At 39.1% G+C, this 18,865-nt stretch overlaps 1 protein-coding gene across 3 annotated transcripts in view; it reads left to right on the forward strand.

The window, feature by feature from the left end:
• Window positions 1-265: 265 nt before the first annotated feature.
• The window catches only part of LOC137269802 (amine oxidase [flavin-containing] B-like), a 37,432-nt gene continuing 18,832 nt past the window's right edge, over window positions 266-18,865 (forward strand). Inside the window, exons 1-4 of one of the 3 annotated variants that reach the window (XM_067803638.1) lie at window positions 266-461; window positions 1,186-1,260; window positions 8,668-8,737; window positions 9,092-9,186. In XM_067803638.1, coding sequence (XP_067659739.1) covers window positions 8,689-8,737; window positions 9,092-9,186 — 144 coding nt within the window. In that variant the 5' untranslated portion in view covers window positions 266-461; window positions 1,186-1,260; window positions 8,668-8,688. Of the gene's footprint in view, window positions 462-971; window positions 1,261-6,134; window positions 6,256-8,667; window positions 8,738-9,091; window positions 9,187-18,865 lie in introns of those variants that run through there. The other 2 variants (XM_067803639.1, XM_067803640.1) reach the window with 2 other exon arrangements.

An 18,865-nucleotide genomic window follows, 5' to 3' on the forward strand; every position in this document is an offset into this window, starting at 1 on the left:
CTGGGATTTCGCCACCTTAAATGAATAATAAGTGAATATTTTATACAGGCAAATGAGATTGGAGAACTGGAGGAAAATGTCGGTGATGTGTTATTTCCATATGCATGTACCAGTGCTTGGAAATATTGCGCCTTGTAAATATGTTTCGTTACCATTTCAAATGATAAATACTTTTTTGTGTTTCAATGGCGTTTTGTGTACTTTAATATAGACATCTGTTGACGCTTTATTTTTTTTTCGGAAAGTACATGTGCACCTACTCAATGATACGTCTTCTCCACAAACGAGGTTTCAATTTCTCTTTTTCATATATGTGTTTTAATTCTTTAGCATCCTTGTCCTGTTATCACAAGTATGGAAAATATGCAAGTGAACGTTAACAAACACAGATATACAGTATGAAATATTTCCCGACTTATCCACGGAAGTTACGTCAACAGTGCAGAAAATTCGAGGTCCAGGTAGGTATGTCTCTCGCCTCTCACTTTGTCTTCCACGTGTTACTTACTGTTCGCATTTTCAGGGTCAAAACATGCATGTAGGTGTAAGGGTGCTGCAAGTGGTACTTCTACGCTAGCTTATGGGATGTGGATCTTGTAAAGTATTCTTGACGGGGCGTAGTTCATAAACTTAGTGATGAAACTTTGCTGCCATGTCATGTTACACAGAAACCACTCTGTTCTGTGGACGTTTGTGATACATTTTAGAGGTAAGGTTTGGACAGATTTGGCCAGACATCATAACGACTGTGTGCAGGATTGTGCATCTTTACGTTTGTGTATGCGATATAGATCTAATTAATTAGTGTTGGCTGGCAGAAACGCATTCATACGTTATGTTCACAACATCGATTGGCGATGATCAGAGACGCAGTAACATTTGGTGTTATGCTGTACACGGAAATCGCTGGACTGTGTCGCCGTGTGTAACATACCTTGCTGGCAGAGATCTTTCCTGCATGACATCATGCTGACTGTATTCAGGAGACACACAGGTGGAAAGAGCTGACATGTGTAGTACTGGGCCTAGACTTGTAAAGCTCTTCTTAACGCTATGATAGTCTTAAGTGCTTTACATTAACTTACGACTATCTTAACGCTATCTTAAGAACTTCAGAGTCTAGACCCTGGATTTCGACAAGGTTGTCGCAAGAGAGCTTTCTAATAACCACCATCTTGTCCCCAGATTCATGTCCTTCTGGAAAGACGGGTGATCCGCAAGTATAGAGGATATCCTGCTGAGAAGTAAATCAAGTTAAAGGTTTGGCATAACAATTTTCAAAATATGTTGAGCGATTGCCTTAATTAATGAGAAACAATTGAAATATTTTAACCATTTTGAAACATTCAGGTATAAAATAAAGTCACCATACTTGTTCAGTCTATGGAAATATTCATTGCCTGGTTTTCTCTGAATAGTACTTTTGATATTAACATTCGTTGACTACTCTAGCTGTTAGTTCACTACTCTCTGAATCATATCTAAAAAAAACTTCAAAATTTTACCATTGAAACTAAATCGAAAACCAGACATATTTCTTACGGCATGTTCAAGTCCACTTCAGCTTATGCCCACAGCCTCTTGTTAGAATAAATTTCCCTTGTTTTCTTACGAGAATAAATGAGTTTAGTTTTACGCCGCACTCAGCAGTATTCCAGCTATACTGCCGGCGGTCTGTAAATAATCGAGTCTGGACCAGACAATACAGTGATCAACAGCATGAGCATCGACATGGGAACCAATGACACGCCAACCAAGTCTGCGAGTTTGACAACAAGATATAGTTATCCGCCTCTAACCCTACCATAGTCGCTTTTTTTAGTATTCAGCTGTATTCAACTACTCGTCGGCTCTTCTCCTTTGTTGGGTTTCTGCTGTTTCTTGTCATCATCAGCCTTAGTACGATACAGTCTCCGTGGCATCTTTGCCAATGAAATCAATTAAAGACATGAACATTGCTTTGTCGACACTGTTTCCATGAATTTGTGGAGCATGAATCCACGAAAGAGTCATAAACTTTTGTAATCCTATCCTTGGCGTCTGACAAACTGTACACAGGCCTTCACTTTTCATCTTCACGGTGAGATCTGCTAGTGACAGTTGCTGCTTCACAATAATCATCTTGACTGTCATGATTCAGGCTCTTGTTTGAAAGTATCAATTACTTGGCTTCTTTTCAAACACACATAGGATGGGGCCTTCTGGTACTTTTTCAGTTGAAAGGAGTATTGTCTTTCCCTTCAATGGGTAGCTGTATCCTGCATGAGACTCTTGTGCTTGTCAAGCGGTTTCTGTGTTGAGGTGTCAGAACGTAAAAGTTCTGACTGTATGGCTTTGGCATGGTCGAAAGGTTCAGGTACCGCTTCAGCAGACACCTAATCAGCTATCTTGAAAGGCACGTGTTTCAAGCTGAGGTGACTGAAACGCTCAGATAAAGCTTTAATGACAGGCTGCATGCTTCCCCTCTGGACATTTCATAACCATCCAACAGTTTGGCGTTTTCTTGTTCTGTCGTGTTTGCACATAAGCGCTTTTTGCCATTTTTTTACCCAGTTCACCCCTGCTCAATCCTTTGGGCAAGACTGACATCATGGAGCAGTCATATCAAGACTTCGGCTAAGAAAATCTGCATTAAGAGATACTTAGGAAGAACCAATTAATTGGAGTCAGTGCCTCCATCTGTCAACAAGACTTCAATTGGTTTGAGGGAATTACCAGACAATGTTTTTGGAAACTCCATGTGTCTCAAAGCTGTGGATGCATCAAAGAGATTGTCCTTGACAGAAACAAACACTTGCCCTCTGTAAATGCTTCCATCAGTATGTTCTGTAATATCACGCACAAGAAGCACAGAAGTGCACCGCTTAACTCTGTCACGAGAAGCCAGTGGAGAATCTGGTGCTCTGATACTTATTCCGTGTCTGTCATCCATGCAGTACAACAACACGTCTTCCTGTCGTAAGACTGCAAATTCCTTTTAGTACTTCAACAATTATGTCTCTCAGCAAGATTCCTGTAGATACCTTTTGACTGAACTTGGCATTTGATGTTAAAACTACCATTGCAGTTAAAGCTGCATGAGACCTTGAATCTTTCGACCGGAACTGGAATCTGGTCCATGTTTCTGAGGGCATGTTCACAGATGGCTTCAATTCATATCACTTTCTGTATCAAATCTCGTATCGAAACACCAACAGCCTAATTTCACAATCACAATTTAAGCTGTGGATCATCAGACAGCAAAGTGTGGTTCATTCTTGCGTCAACAGATTTCTCACAGTTGTGTGAGACTTAAATGCGTCACCAGTTATGGGAGACTTAAATGCATCACCTGCATTGACCTTAACACATATCCTGGAATCTTGGCCCACTGACAAATTGCTGCTTTGGTATTCAGTCTTCATGCTCGTGGTATGATACATGGGGGGTTGCTTTGCAATTGCATTGCAGTGTACACGAAGTGTAGAAACTATACGCGTGAACACATATATACATATATACATATAGAGTGTTTACATGACATGCCTGTGTATGTACGTTGAGGTTGGTGAGAGGCATTAGAATTTGGTGATTATATGAAACGAGTATTCACGTACAGTGTAAACTTATCCCCCGGAAATTGTCAACAGTGCGGAAGATTCAAAGTCCGGGTAGGTGTGACTCACGGCTCTCAAGCTGCCTTCCAAAATACATAGTACGGTTCGACATTTGAGGGTCAAAACATGCATGTATATGTAAGATACTCTCAGGGTGCTGAGACTCTTGAGAGACATTAGTAGTTGGTGAACATATAAGACTAGTATAGGGATGACAACTTCATTTTTATTGCATAACACGACGCTTCAGGGCTAGGTCTTGTCCCTTCTTCAGGTGATAAATGGGGCAAGACGTAGCCCTGAAACGTCGTGTTATACAATAAAGAAAAGGCTGTCCTCCGTATACTGGTCTCATATATCAGGATGCTGCAAGTGGTACTTCTACGCTTCCTTATGGGATGTGAATCTTGTAAAGTGGCCTTGTTAGTGGCATAGCTTTGCAATACATATACAGTGAAAGGTGTTTCATTGGGACGGAAAAAACAATCCGGTTTAGATAAAGTGCTGGATTGTAGAGTTGATGGTAAATGTACAAGCTACGGATGGGACTGAGATTCTAAGGCGGTGTTGCCAGCTTTCCGGATTGGACAGATACCACTTTTGACAGCCTCCATTGCATTACTGTTCAATATTTCAGGGTCAAAACATGCATGTCCGTGTAAGGGTGCTGCCATTGGTACACCTCCACGCTTGTTTATGAGATGATGAATTTGTGAAGTAGTCTGGGCTGGACGTGGTTCATAAACGTTGTTGTGACATAACTTTGATGTTATCCATGTACACAGAAGCCACTTTTTGTAAAACATCTTACAGGTAGAGTTTGTACATTTTTTTCCAGCATGACATCATATTGACTTTACGCAGGAGACAAATTTATATTGAAAACATATAATGAGTGCAATAGGAATAAGGTAGCTTTACCATCTAAGTGCTTTGATGTTGAATGTACATGCATAAATGGGATCTCTCATTGGGGTTAACAGGGTGAGGGTTAAGCATTCTTTTGTGTTCTCACGACCGAGGAGATGATATGTATAGAATGTGCATGGTGTTGAAACGATGTGTGTTGTGCAGTTCAGCAAGGATAAATACAAAGGGATACAGAGTTTGATATCCTGTCATAACAATATGTTGTAATGGAATTTGAATTGATTATGTTATCGGAAGCAATGATAATGAATCTGCCTATCTACAGTTTCAGTGGTAGGGAGATAGGAAACGTAATAAAAGGACTTTACTGAGGAGAGATTAGTGCAGAGATGAACAATGCAGACTTTTCTAAGTCCAAAGCGACCCATTTGGAACAGACCATGGCTTTGTGCGACGATATTTCTATTCCAAAGGATACTGTTTAAATGACAATATTGAAATTACGCTTAGCTTCATTATAAATGATAGCTGACGTAAAACATAACTTTCGTGTGAAACTGTTATGGATGTAGACACCGCTGACTCTCACTATAGCTATAAATAGACGGGTAGGAGGGGTGAACTCAAAAGCAAAACCAGGACGTATGTAGCAGACGATGATTGGGGTCGGGCTTGAGGATAGAAATATCAGCTAATATATGATAATCCCTCAGGGGAATTAAAGTGTGGAATTTCACGGCATGTCATAAGAGATTACAAATACTATCTAGTCCTGTCGATCTTCTGATGGTCATGCTACCTATATTTTACGAGACATTAATAATAAGAATAAGGTAGCTTTACTACCTGAGTGCTTTGATGTTGAATGTACATGCATAAATGGGATCTCTCATTGGGGTGAACAGCGTGAGGGTTAAGCATTGTGTTCTCACGATCGAGGAGATGATATGTATAGAATGTGCATGGTGTTGAAACGATGTGTGTTGTGCAGTTCAGCAAGGATAAATACAAAGGGATACAGAGTATGACTTAGCATGTTTATTAACATCACGAAGTAATGGAAATTCTAAGAAGCTTCGCGAAAAGATGAACAGTACTTTATCTAGCGATAATATATATGTTTCGAATGACGTAACTATGTTGACGACACTACTCCGTTCTCGTCTGCCCCCTCGTTATTAAACTACGCTTGGTTACCGATATATGTAGCTACCACGGACTCTCACTATAACTAGAAAAAGACAGATGTAGGAGGGGTCGTCTCAAAAGTAAAACCAGGACAGGTGTAGCAGACGATGGTTGGAGTCGGTCTTGGGGATAGAGATATCAGCTAATATAGGATAATCTTTGAGGGGAATTAAAGTGTGGAAGAACGTGGCATATATATCTAGTCGTGTCGATCGTATGCTACCTATGTTTTACTGGACATTTAAAACACTGTTTTTCTGTGTGTATCAGGTATCATACTCTTTTACATATCTCAACATAAACGTTATCAAAGAAAGACACTTACGATGCTAATCAGTAGATGAGACATATTCAACACACATGAAAAAGCAAGAAACATCTTTGAGATGGCCCCTTGTGCCAGTAGGCAGTGCGTGCATTTCATGCCAGGTGAGTCGACGGTCCGTCGTCATACCTGGCTGAGCGACTTAATTGCCATCTACAGTCTGGTGTAATGTTTTCACCAGCTAGTATTTTTTCAAAGTTTGACTCGATTTTACGAGTAAACATGTTTTTCTGGATAACCTCTCACGCATCCCACTGAATGCCCAGTGCGACCTAGGTGAGTTATTGTGACATATCCTATTTGCAGCTGTCTAATTTTTAGGATACAGCGTAACAGCCTAAAAAGAGTTGGGTTTTATTTTCTATTTCCTATGGTGCTTTTTTCTCTCTCTTTTTTGTTCCTTACAAAATGGCGTCTTGGATGAAAAGGGTAAACATTATTTTGCGAGGCACCTTTCCTTTATTCGGGGATCGTTTGAACATAAATATGTGATGAAAGTTATCAGAATGTTTCTGACTATCTGTGTATTGTGACATGATTTTATCATTTTCATTGTAACTAAAAGTGGAAACCTGAAATGCTGAAATCATACCGTTGTCTATTTTTTTTATCTTTTTTTTATTTCCTATTTTTTACGATAATCTTCCCATGCATGTTCAAAACGTATTCAGCCATTACAAGCAATGGATGGACGGCAATATGTCGGACCGTTTTAGAAAATACTACGCAGTGCAAAAAGGGATTTTTTTCTTTGTTCACGGTTCATTTAAGCGCAGTATTTCGAACACAGCGTTTGTTTTCACACCCAATGTATTTCATTTTCATTTTGTCTAGACGATTGCTATTGGTGACAAAGACCGGTTGAAATTTGATCCGAAAATGAACGGGGAATTCAGTGATGCATTTGTCGCAGCTGAACATATTATATATGTATTGTAACTGGCATCTCAATACTGGCCTTTGCGAAACGTGAGTTTGTAAACACTATCCAATATGACGGAAAGTGCACTTGTGTAAGTGTATGGTCGAAAACATGACAACCGATTCTGGGTTCATCGGCTACGTTTCAGAATTATCGTTACTGGGTACATGAAACCTTAATATCAGTGATCATTAATAAGTTAATTGTGTAATTAATGATCAATCTTCCCAGTAGCTATCCGATTTTCATGTTTCAAACCATAAAGGAAATAACGCTTAAGTCGTGACATTTAGAACAAAACATATTTTGAAAAGTTATTTTAGCCCCATCCCGTCCGCTCCCTCTACGAATTAACACAAACACAAAACCTCAGTCCAGAAAAATGACTCCAAATCCGCCATAGCCGGTGACAACCAAGACAACCCTGACAATGCAGCAACATCTGATATTTTGGAAATCAACCGAGCAGACTACAAGATTAGAAAACTCCTCGAAGCCGAAACGTCGTACTCATCAGAATAAAACAGAACTTGGTTTTCCTTCATCCTTGCAACTTCTAAAATGCCTCAGTCTCTAAAAAGTACATGCCTTGATGGCAGGATTTAGCGTTACGATCCCCTGTTGTTATATATATTTTTGACGTCGGGAAAAGACGACATGCTGTGTACTGTCATGTGCATATATCGTTTTCATTGCAAGTAAGAAAAGAAGCCAGTAATGCCGATGACTACCGTTGCCGTTCTGCGTGATTTTGCGTCAGTCATGGCGTCACGCTGCATAGACACTTTCACAACTTCATATAAACATGTCACATTACCCAGTACTTAAAACTCCCTTAATTCCACGTAGGCAGTCGGACTGGTAACTTTACAAAATTACAAGTCCGGACAAAAGCCTGCCTGTCCGAATTTCAACAAAAACTAAGAGTACCCGTGTTGTGACTGGGTATCCTAATTTGAACTGTCCAATCGTAAGTAGTTAAACATAATTATCAGAATACATGTACTTTAACACCTCAAACTGAGGACAAAAGAACCTGTCTGATATGAAATACATCTCGATAACGATAATAATAGACCACGTTTGAAATTTCACAGTGCGAAATAACAATAGACCGTTCCAGACGGTAGGGCAGACGGGAATTGTAAACGGTGAATCATTCCAATATTGTGTCTGTTTCCAATTTGCCATTTTCACTCGATACTATCCCCATGCGTATTCTAAATGATTGAATGTATGCATGTTACGAATAGACTAGAGCTACATCACGAATGCGCACAGTGTTCGTTTCCCCAACCAATATATTTCGTCTCTTTTCACCCATAGGGGGCATAACAGTAATCCTCTCAGTCGTCATTTAACAGCTAATATACCCCCGTTTGTGAGAAAAAAATGTCAAGATAGGAACACAATACTGTGGCTCGTGAACTCGTGGAGATCTGGAATAGGATTGGTTTCAAGTAACCCACATTTGTTGAAGGAAACGACAATTGGGGTCAGGTGGTCAGTTGGTTGGTAGATGCCTGTTATCATATCCCAGCTGTGTAGGCTAATGCCCATGATGCCAATCATAGGATTGTCTGGTTCAGACTCAGTTACTAGTATTTATTGAGAGGCATTATACTATGCTAGAAAAATCGAAATGTGTTAAATATCCAGCCCCAGCAAAACACATCCTGATGAACTGGGCAGTTCTATTATAATCACAGATTTACATATCAGATGACAGCAGTGTCAATATTTGGAATTTTCATCTTCCTTTATAGAGTTTCTCTGAGCATCTAAAGATGGACGGCATTCGTGTGGATGTTGCAGTTATTGGCGGTGGTATCAGTGGTGAGGAAACTGTGTGTTGAAATTGCATCTAGGATTCTCTGCTAGGGAGATAGTTTACAAGATTTACTCTCTTACGACAGTTACACAATTTACAAGCTGAAGGCATCTTAGATGCTGTTAGTAGGAGTCCGTAACGTTTACTCACAAACATTAACATGAACTCTTTCAACATGATCATTGACGATTTCTCCTTTCACCAGGTTATAACACAATCCTGTTTAGCAGCACCTGCTGTCAATGACTCCTCACATAGCAAACTGTGGTGAACTTGATATCATATGTTTAATGGAGCCTATTTATCCAAGTTAACAGTTTTCCTGCTTATGTGAACTTATGTGATTATCTTTCTTAAAGGACTGAGTGCTGCCTGTTTACTCAAGAAGAGTGGATTGAGTGTTGCTGTCCTCGAAGCCCGGGACCGCGTCGGAGGACGGTCCTACACAGTCAAGGTACAAGCACTGGTCTGGCTGAGTCTAGTCTCATTAGCTCCCTGTCAAAGACATTGTCAGTTGTAATTGTCTTCTTTCTTCTATGCCACCTTCAGCTCTGAAATGAACTCCAAATTACTCAACACACTGAAGTCAATTTACCTGAATATGTTTACAAAAGAATAGGTCATATGAGCCTTTGCTGCAGTTCCTTGCATCTTTGTTTAGTGATTGTCCGTGCCCGTGACAGTCAATGTCTCAAAAATAACAACATTTGCGATGATTTTGACAGGTCTTTTACAGAACTTTAGCTTTGGCTGAGGCAATAGTGAATGGTGTCGAGAAACAGGTAATTTCCCACAGAATTCGAAACTGTGAAGTGCACTTGTGTGCGTGAAATGTTCGGGTTTTTTTGTTTTTACTTCGGAGCACGGATTGAAGAGGAAGGACATATAATATACATATTATGTCCCTCTGACTCACAGTATACCATTGTAACTTTTGTTCCCAGTAATTAGGAAGTACATCAGATACCACATGCCATACTGGTAATGCATTGTGATATTTAGCACAACCTTTGGAGTTTCTGTCCCCCTTGTGGTTTCTAACAATGTCATGGTAGTGATAATGAAACCATAATTTTGACCTGCCTTGCAGTGTTATTTCCAGTGTGAATATGTCACGTAATGAACAAGCTATTTGGATATATCCTATGCAACTATTATGTGTAATGTCATCTGACAGACGCAAACATAAGTGGAAGCAACAACCATCTTGGTTTGATCATGACCGTGAACGATTGAAGTCAGAGAAATACCAAAAAACTTAAATCACTACAGGAGACATAAATGTGAGGAAAATTTACATGAGTATCTGAGTGTCGAGTTTGACTTTAGGAAGTGTTGGCAAGTTAAGAAACAGAAATATCACGAGAAGTTAACGGGAGACATTGAAGAAACTTTGAGAATCAAGGATTGTAAACAATTCTGGAAAATTTCTTGAAGGGTATACGGGTGTTAGTAATGTAGCTTTGTTAGCTTTGTTTGAATATTTTATACATTGCTGAATCCGAAGACAACAGATAATAACAATACTGAATTTGACCATTTTGTACATGATTTTGTAAATAATCATACTTGTGAAACGTGTGATGAAACACCTTTCTATACAGACTTTCTGTCTAAGGAGATCACAGAAACTGAAGTCATGGACTCTATTAAATATTTGAAAAATGGAAAGGCCCCAGGAGAGGACTGCATTCCTCCGGAATTCCTGAAAGCTGATATTGCATTATTGACAGCTTTTCTCCTACCACTATTTAATAAAGTAATGGATACTGGAAATTTCCCTGAATCATGGGCAGTCGGATTGATAATGCCACTGCATAAACGTGGAAGCAAGGCAGACCCCAGTAATTATCGTGGTATTTCGCTTTTAAACGTTTTTGGAAAAATATTCACAACAATTTTAGAAAAACGACTACGGACAAGGATTGAACGTAATGATTTGCTAGCAGGATTCAGAGAAAATTATTCAACAATAGACAATATGTTCGTCCTTCAAGCGTTGTGTGCAAAATATCTATCGAGACCAAATGGGCGATTTTACGCTGCTTTTATTGATTTTTAAAAAGCATTTGACTTCACTCCAAGAAAGAAATTGTTCTACCTGCTGCTGAAACGTGACTGTCATGGGAAACTGTACACCATCATCAAGAATATGTATAATCATGTTATATCTTGCATTCAGGTTGATGGACAGAAAACTCCTCCTTTACAAACATCCTCTGGAGTAAGACAGGGGTGTATACTGAGCCCATTGCTATTTATATTATATATCAACGAATTCGTAAACGACATGTATTCTTCCATTGGAAAAGGAGTTTTTTGTTTCTGCATCAATAGACGATATTATGTTGCTGTTATTTTCCGACGATATTGTTACATTCTCGTATACCGTGGTTTGACTACAGAGACAGCTGAACTGTATTACGGAGTATTGTGCCAAATGGGGATTGGAAATTAAGATGGAGAAAACTAACATTATCGTTTTTCGGAATGGTGGAATCCTTTCAAGACACGAATCCTGGACATTATGCGGAAAACCTGTTAAGATTGTGTTTTACTATAAATATCTCGGGTTAGTGTTCTCTGTGTTTTAAAGTGGACAAAATCATGTCAAACATTGGCCTCACAAGCGGGAAAGACTGTTACACCTCTGTATCAGTTATTCAATAAGTGCAAATACCTATCTTTCACAGCTGCGTGTAAACTGTTTGACTCTTAAGTGTCTCCAATACTGCTGTACCCGTCAGAGATATGGAGCTCTGTTTACCAGGATTCTATAGAGAAATTACATGCAGCATATTTCAAGCGTTTGATAGGAGTTGGGAAGTTTGCAGCTAATAAAGCTATTCTTGGAGAAACAGGGCGATATCACATGAACATCTTAACATCCCTGTATCCCTGGTGTTGGCATCTTGGAGATCCGGTGTTATTTGACACCGTCCTTGTTGACACTCCATGGTGGGTGGGGAGCAGGGGTGCCGAATACTCTTCCTTTCCTGATGTTTTCCCAACAAGCTGGTTCATCTCGCTATGAAAAAAAGAGGCGTCTGGTTGAAACAGATTGTACACCTGAAACTATTCCTGTAAATGTCGATTCTTGGGCTCGATTTTTAGTGATTGAGTCTAAGGACTTTCTACCGATCAAACTCAATCCCTTCGCAATTTCAAAAGCAATCTCTGGAATTTGTGGTGAGGTAAAGAACGTTACCCGTCTTCGTAGTGGCTCGCTTTTGGTTGAGTGTGCACGGAGACAGCAATCTCTCAATCTGCTGTCTGTCAAGAAATTTGCCAATATCGAGGTTGCTGTGTCTGTGCACAGGACATTGAATTCTTGCCGTGGCATCATACGGGACAAAGCTCGTTGTCTCTGTGATATGTCAGAGGAGGATATAGCTCTTGAACTTACAGCGGTGAAACGTTTCACTTTTAAGAAAGATGGTAATATCACTCCAACTAATACCTACCTCTCAACCTTTTCGCGATCTTCTCTTCCACAGTCAATAAAAGCAGGGTATGTTAACATCGGGGTGGATGTGTATGTCCCCAATCCACTACGGTGTTATAAGTGTCAGCATTTCGGTCATGGGTCTAACTCATGTCGAAACCCTGTGGTGTGTCATCGCTGTGGTGACCATCATGAGGGTGCAGACTGTGAGCATGACATAAAATGCGCAAACTGTGAAGGCCCACATGCAGCTTCATCCTGTCCTGTTATATACGGGAATCTAAATAATGAAAATCAAATGCGAAAAGAACATTTCATACCTTGATGCCAAGAAACTGTTTACAAATCAAACTTCAACTGTGTTGAATATCTCTTATTCTGCGGCAGTCACCCGCTACATCCTCGACTGCTTGTCAGACTGACTTGACCTGGGTTCAGTCAGACAGACCAGTTAATTCAGGAAAAACACTTACTTCAGCAGTCACTCAGTCTACTACCGGGTCTCAGATTGAAATTCAGCCTTCGACATCAAAGACATCTGCTTCACAGCCATCTCATTCAAAAACAGCTACTGACCAAACAGGAAAGAAGAAAGGAAAAAGGTTAAATAGAAACTATCCACCTATTGCCCCATGACCTTCAGAGGTCCCTCTACAAAACTCGTTTGAACCTCTGGATATGGAGGTTACTCCTTCCTCACAAGGCAGTCGGAGGAACAGCTCCTCCTCAAACGACCCGTGAACGATCACCAATTGAGCCACCATGACTCAGTTGGATAATATAATTCAGTGGAATTGCAGAGGGCTTAAAAATAACTTCAATGACATACAATTACTCAATTACTCATTCAAGACCTTCAACCGTCAGCATTATGTCTTCAAGAAACTTATCTTAAAAATACTGATAATTTTAACTTAAGGCGATACACTGATTATCATTCTTTCTCTCCCCCAGGAGATAAGGCTACTGGAGGCTCTTCTATTTTAGTCCATCAGAGCGTCACTCATAGCCCTCTGACTCTAAAAACGGATCTTCAAGCTGTTGCCGTTCGTCTGACTCTGCACTTTGTGCTGACATTGTGCAGTTTGTATATACCCCCCTCTTCCAGTATTCAACAATCAGATCTTCAAAAACTCTTTGATCAACTTCCGAAGCCATGTCTTATCATGGGTGATCTTAACGGGCACAACCCACTTTGGTTAGGTGTCCGTACTAACACCAAAGGTAAACTCCTGGAGGAATTCATTTCAAATAACAATTTATGTATTTTCAATGATGATTCAGCCACTGATTTACATCCAGCTACGGGAACATATTCTTCCCTGGATCTATCACTTGGTGACCCCATTTTATATAATGAATTTGACTGGATGGTCCATGACGACCTATGTGGGAGTGATCACTTTCCCACCATTCTCAAAACAATTGACCCTGGTGATGATCCACCGATATTTAGACGGAACTTTGCCAAGGCTGACGGGTCGTTGTATAAAATATTGTGTAATGATAACTTAAAACCTGATGTTTTTCTGAACAGCGAAGACCCAATACAGTTGTTTTCCGATTTATTGAATGACATTCGCAAGTCTTCCGCAGTTCCACATATCCGTAAGCCATAGTTCAACAATGAATGTAAACAGGCCAGGAAGTGTAGGAAGAAGGCTGAAAAGTATTTTCGCCGACACCCTACCGTACATAATCTTGACAAAGTTAAAATTTTAAATGCCAAGGCTAGACGTTCTTTTAAACAAAATAAGCGTCAGACTTGGCGAAATTATGTATCGAAAATCAATTCAAGCACGCCTACGTCAAAAGTGTGGAACATGATTCAAAGAATAAAGGGCAAAATCTACTGTTCACCATCTGAAAGATGGTGATAATTTATTAACAAATAAATCTGACATTGCCAATAAACTTGGTGAAACTCTCGCCAAGCATTCATCTTCATCAAATTATGTCCCACAGTTTCAAAAGTTTCAGAAACATCAGGAGAGGAAAAGATTAAACTTTAACTCAGAAAACGGTGAGGATTATAGTGAATTATTTTCAATACATGAACTACATACCTCCCTTGAGCAAGCTCATGATACAGCAACAGGGGCTGACAATATCCACTATCAGTTCCTAAAGCACTTGCCTGAATCGTGTCTGGAAACACTGCTAAATATTTTTGATTCAATATGGACTTCAGGGAAGTTCCCATCTTCCTGGCGTAATGCCATTGTAGTCCCCATTTCAAAACCTGGCCGGGATCATACTGATCCATCAAATTATAGACCAATCTCTTTAACGAGTTGTGTCTGTAAAACCATGGAACGAATGGTAAACAATAGATTAAATTGGTATCTGGAAACCTATAACCTTATAACAAATATTCAATGTGGTTTCAGGAAACATCGTAGTACCATTGACCATTTGGTACGTCTAGAATCCTTTGTCAAAAATGCAATAGTAAATAAACAACATGCAGTATCGATATTCTTTGATTTGGAGAAAACATACGATACCACTTGGAAGCATGGCATTTTAAAGGATTTACATGACTTCGGTTTAAGGGGTCGTTTGCCTCTTTTTATATCACAATTTTTAAAAGACAGGCAGTTTCAAGTCCGAGTGGGTTCAACCCTGTCTGACCATTACAATCAGGATCAGGGTGTCCCACAAGGCAGTATTTTGTCTGTAACACTTTTTAGTATCAAGATAAACAGTTTATCCAAGGTTTTAAATGATTCAATTGATGGATCATTATTTGTGGATGATTTTAATATTTCCTGTCGAGGTAAAAATATGCATACAATCGAACTAAAAAAATCAAAAACTAATTGTATACATTTTTGTAGAAAATCTAAGCCGCATAAAGACCCAGAACTATTTTTAAATGGCTCTCCCATCAAAGTTGTAAAGGAGGCCAAGTTCTTGGGTCTAATTTTCGACTCCCACTTGACCTTTTTGCCGCATATCAAATCACTAAAAACAAAATGCTTGAAGGCACTCGATCTACTGAAAGTACATCAAGTTACTCTCCTTCACCTCTACAGGTCATTGGTCAAAGCTTGATTATGGCACCATTGTATATGGTGGAGCCTGTAAAAGCAACCTTAAACTTCTTGATCCTGTCCACCACCAAGGTTTAAGACTTTGTCTTGGGTCTTTCAGAACATCACCTATTGATAGTCTCTACGTTGAGGCCGATGAACCATCTCTTACTCAACGGCGTATAAAATCGTCTTTACAATACATTACTAAATTATACTCTAATGAATCTAACCCTGCCCATAACTGTGTGTTCAATCCCCTTTATGAGGACTTATGCAACAAAAACTCTTCTCTTGTTCCGCCTCTTGGACTGAGAATTAAGCCATTTATTGCTGTTTCCGGCATTGAACAGGAAAGTATAGCTCCGTCCCGTCTTCTTTCTTCTCCTCCTTGGCAATTGGTTAGGCCACAAGTTGACCTAGCATTAACTGGATTTTAAAAATCAGAAACTAATGAATTACAATATAAACAAGAATATCATCAATTAAAAAGTAAATTCAGCAACTATAAATTTATATACACAGATGGGTCCAAGGACGGTGGCGCAGTGGATTGTGCCACTGTCATTGGATCCAGAACAATATCGTCTAGATTACCGGATAATAGCTCTATTTTCACTGCTGAAGCTAACGCCATATTAACGGCTCTTCAATATATTCAGAAACATCCTAAACACAAACAATACATAATCTTTTCAGACTCTCTTTCTTGCCTTCAGGCTATTAAAAATATTTTATGCAGACATCCACTTTTAGTAGAAATTATTGAACTGTGTAATGATCTTGCCACTGGCCAATACGACATCGCCTTCTGTTGGTTACCCAGCCATGTAGGAATCTCAGGTAACACATTGGCCGATCTTGCTGCTAAGGCAGCACTCAACAAATCTGTGAGACCACTTCTTATTCCTTACAGTGATTATAAAGCCACCATTAGATCTTATATCCGTGATCTGATGCAGAAGAAGTGGGACACCCAAGTGGGTATAAACAAATTACATGCGATAAAACCCTCTATTGGTTACACCTACTTGGGTTGTCAGTCCAGATTTGAAGAGGTCATTATGCGACGATGTCGCATTGGCCACACAAGATACACACACGAATATATACTAAAAGGTGAGGATCCTCCGTTTTGTATCCCTTGTGATGAAAGAATCACAGTCAAGCATATTTTGCTTGACAGTGTTGAGTATTCCATCACAAGAGAGTCATTTCAAATCAAGAACGATGAAGGATCTTTTTAACAATACTAGTTCTCATATAATCATAGGATTTTTAAAAGCATTAGATCTGTTAGCTGATCTGTAAATAGATATATATTTTATAATTGGAAGTTTGAATTAGTAACTCAAATTGTTAGTGGCTGTACCCTCAAAGGGGGTTTAAAGTACTGTAAAATTATTGTCCTCCTGAGAGGGTACGTAAGTCCCGAAACATTTGATCTAAATTAAAGGTTTCAAGGTTTTTAATCGCAGTATTTTTGTTATTTTAATGTATGGCTAATTCTCCGCATAAACGCCAATGACTGAAGGGATGATGTGAATCCAGCTAGGGTCCATGTAGGTAGCAAAAGTAATGTAAGTCCCCATGGTCCCTAGTATGGTGATCTACCTTCAGTTGTTGGCAATCCATAGCCCATTTTTATATTGTATTGTCCTCTTATAGTTGAACTGTTCTAGATCTAATAACTAGTTTTACATTCTCTGTGATATTCTAGTTGTTTTACTGTCCTTTGTTAACAGGTTTTTGTATGATATAAATATATTCCATTTCATGTTAAATTGTTCTCGTCACGATGTGGCTGAAATATTGCCGATGTGACGTTAAATATTAACTCACCCACTCACTCACTCACCCATGAACATCTGTAGTCAACCTAGTGAGTTAATATTTAGCGTCACATCGGCAATATTGCAGCCATATCGTGACGAGAACAATTTTAATTTATATCAAGATTAGAATAAATAAATTTAGTACATAAAAACCTGCCATCGAAGGACAGTAAAATACTAGACTATCACAGATATGAACATAAAACTAGCATGGAAAACTAAAATACTGTAATCAGGAAAGACAATACAATATAAAACACGGGCTATATGTCACCAACAACCAAGGGTAGATCACCATACTAGGGACCATGGGGACTTACATTACCTTTGCTACCTGCATGGATCCTAGCTGGATTTACATCATCTCCTCAGCTGCCAGCGACTGTGAGAAAATTTAGCCAAAATTTAAAATAACAAATATACTACGTTTAAAACCTTGGTACGTGAAAATTTTACTTTGAAAGTTCTGGGACTTACGTACCTTCTCAGGGGGACAATAATTTTACAATACTTTAACCCCCTTTGAAGGCACAGCCACTAACGATCTCAGTTTGCCAATTTACACTACCAGTAATAAAATAACATTTATCTATTTACAAAACATATTGTTCAAAATTTATCCAACAATTCTATTTCTTTTAAGAAACCAATTATTAGATGATAATTTACTTTATTAAAAAGATTCTTAATTGTTTTGGCACTGAAATATTTATCCCTTGTGATAGAAAAATCAATGCAGTCAAGCAAGACATGCTTGACCGTGATTCTCTCATCACAAGGGATACAAAACGGAGGATCTTCGCCTTTTAACAAATACTCATGAGTGTATCTTGTATGACCAATGCGACATCGTCGCAGAATGACCTCTTCGAATCTGGACAGGCAACCCAAGTAAGTATAACCGATAGTTGGCTTGATTTGGTGTAATTTATTGATACCTACTTGAGTATCCCACTTCTTTTGCATAAGATGACGGATATAAGATCTAATAACAGCTTTATAGTCAGAGTATGGAATTAAAAGTGGTGTTACAGATTTTTTCAGCGCTGCCTTAGCGGCAAGATCAGCCATCGCGTTACCAGAGATTCCAACATGGCTGGGTAACCAACAGAGGACGATGTCACATTGGCCAGTAGCAAGAGCATTATACAATTCAATAATGTCTAATAAAAGTGGATGCTTGCAAGACAGATTCTTAATAGCCTCAAGGCACGAAAGAGAGTCAGAAAAGATTATGTATCGTTTACATTTGAGGTGTCTATCAATGTACTTAAGAGCCGTCAGTATTGCGTTTGCTTCTGCAGTAAAAATAGAGCTATTATCTGGTAAGCGAGAAGATATTGTTCTGGATTCAATGACAGTGGCACAAGCTACGGTGCCACTATCCTTGGATCCATCTGTAAATAAGGATTTGTATGTATTATATTTACTTTTTAACTGATTAAATTCTTGTTTATATTGTAATTCATTAGTTTCAGATTTTTTTAATGCTGTCAGTGTCAGGTCAACTTGTGGCCTAACAAATTGCCAAGGAGGAGAAGAAAGCAGGCGAAAAGGGGCTATATTATCTAGTCGAATGCCTGCAGCAGAAAGGAAAGGTTTGACTCTTATGCCAAGAGGCGGAACAAGAGAAGGTTTCTTGGTGTACAAATCTGCATAGAGAGGAGTAAAAACACATTTATATGCAGGATTTGATTCGTTAGCGTAGAGTTTTGTAACATATTGTAAAGCTAATTTTACACGCCGATGGGAAAGAGATGGCTCATCGGCTTCAACATAGAGACTGTCAACAGGAGAAGTTCTGAAAGACCCAAGACA

Source organism: Haliotis asinina, unplaced genomic scaffold, assembly GCF_037392515.1.
Source record: "Haliotis asinina isolate JCU_RB_2024 unplaced genomic scaffold, JCU_Hal_asi_v2 scaffold_17, whole genome shotgun sequence".
Lineage (NCBI taxonomy): Eukaryota > Metazoa > Mollusca > Gastropoda > Lepetellida > Haliotidae > Haliotis > Haliotis asinina.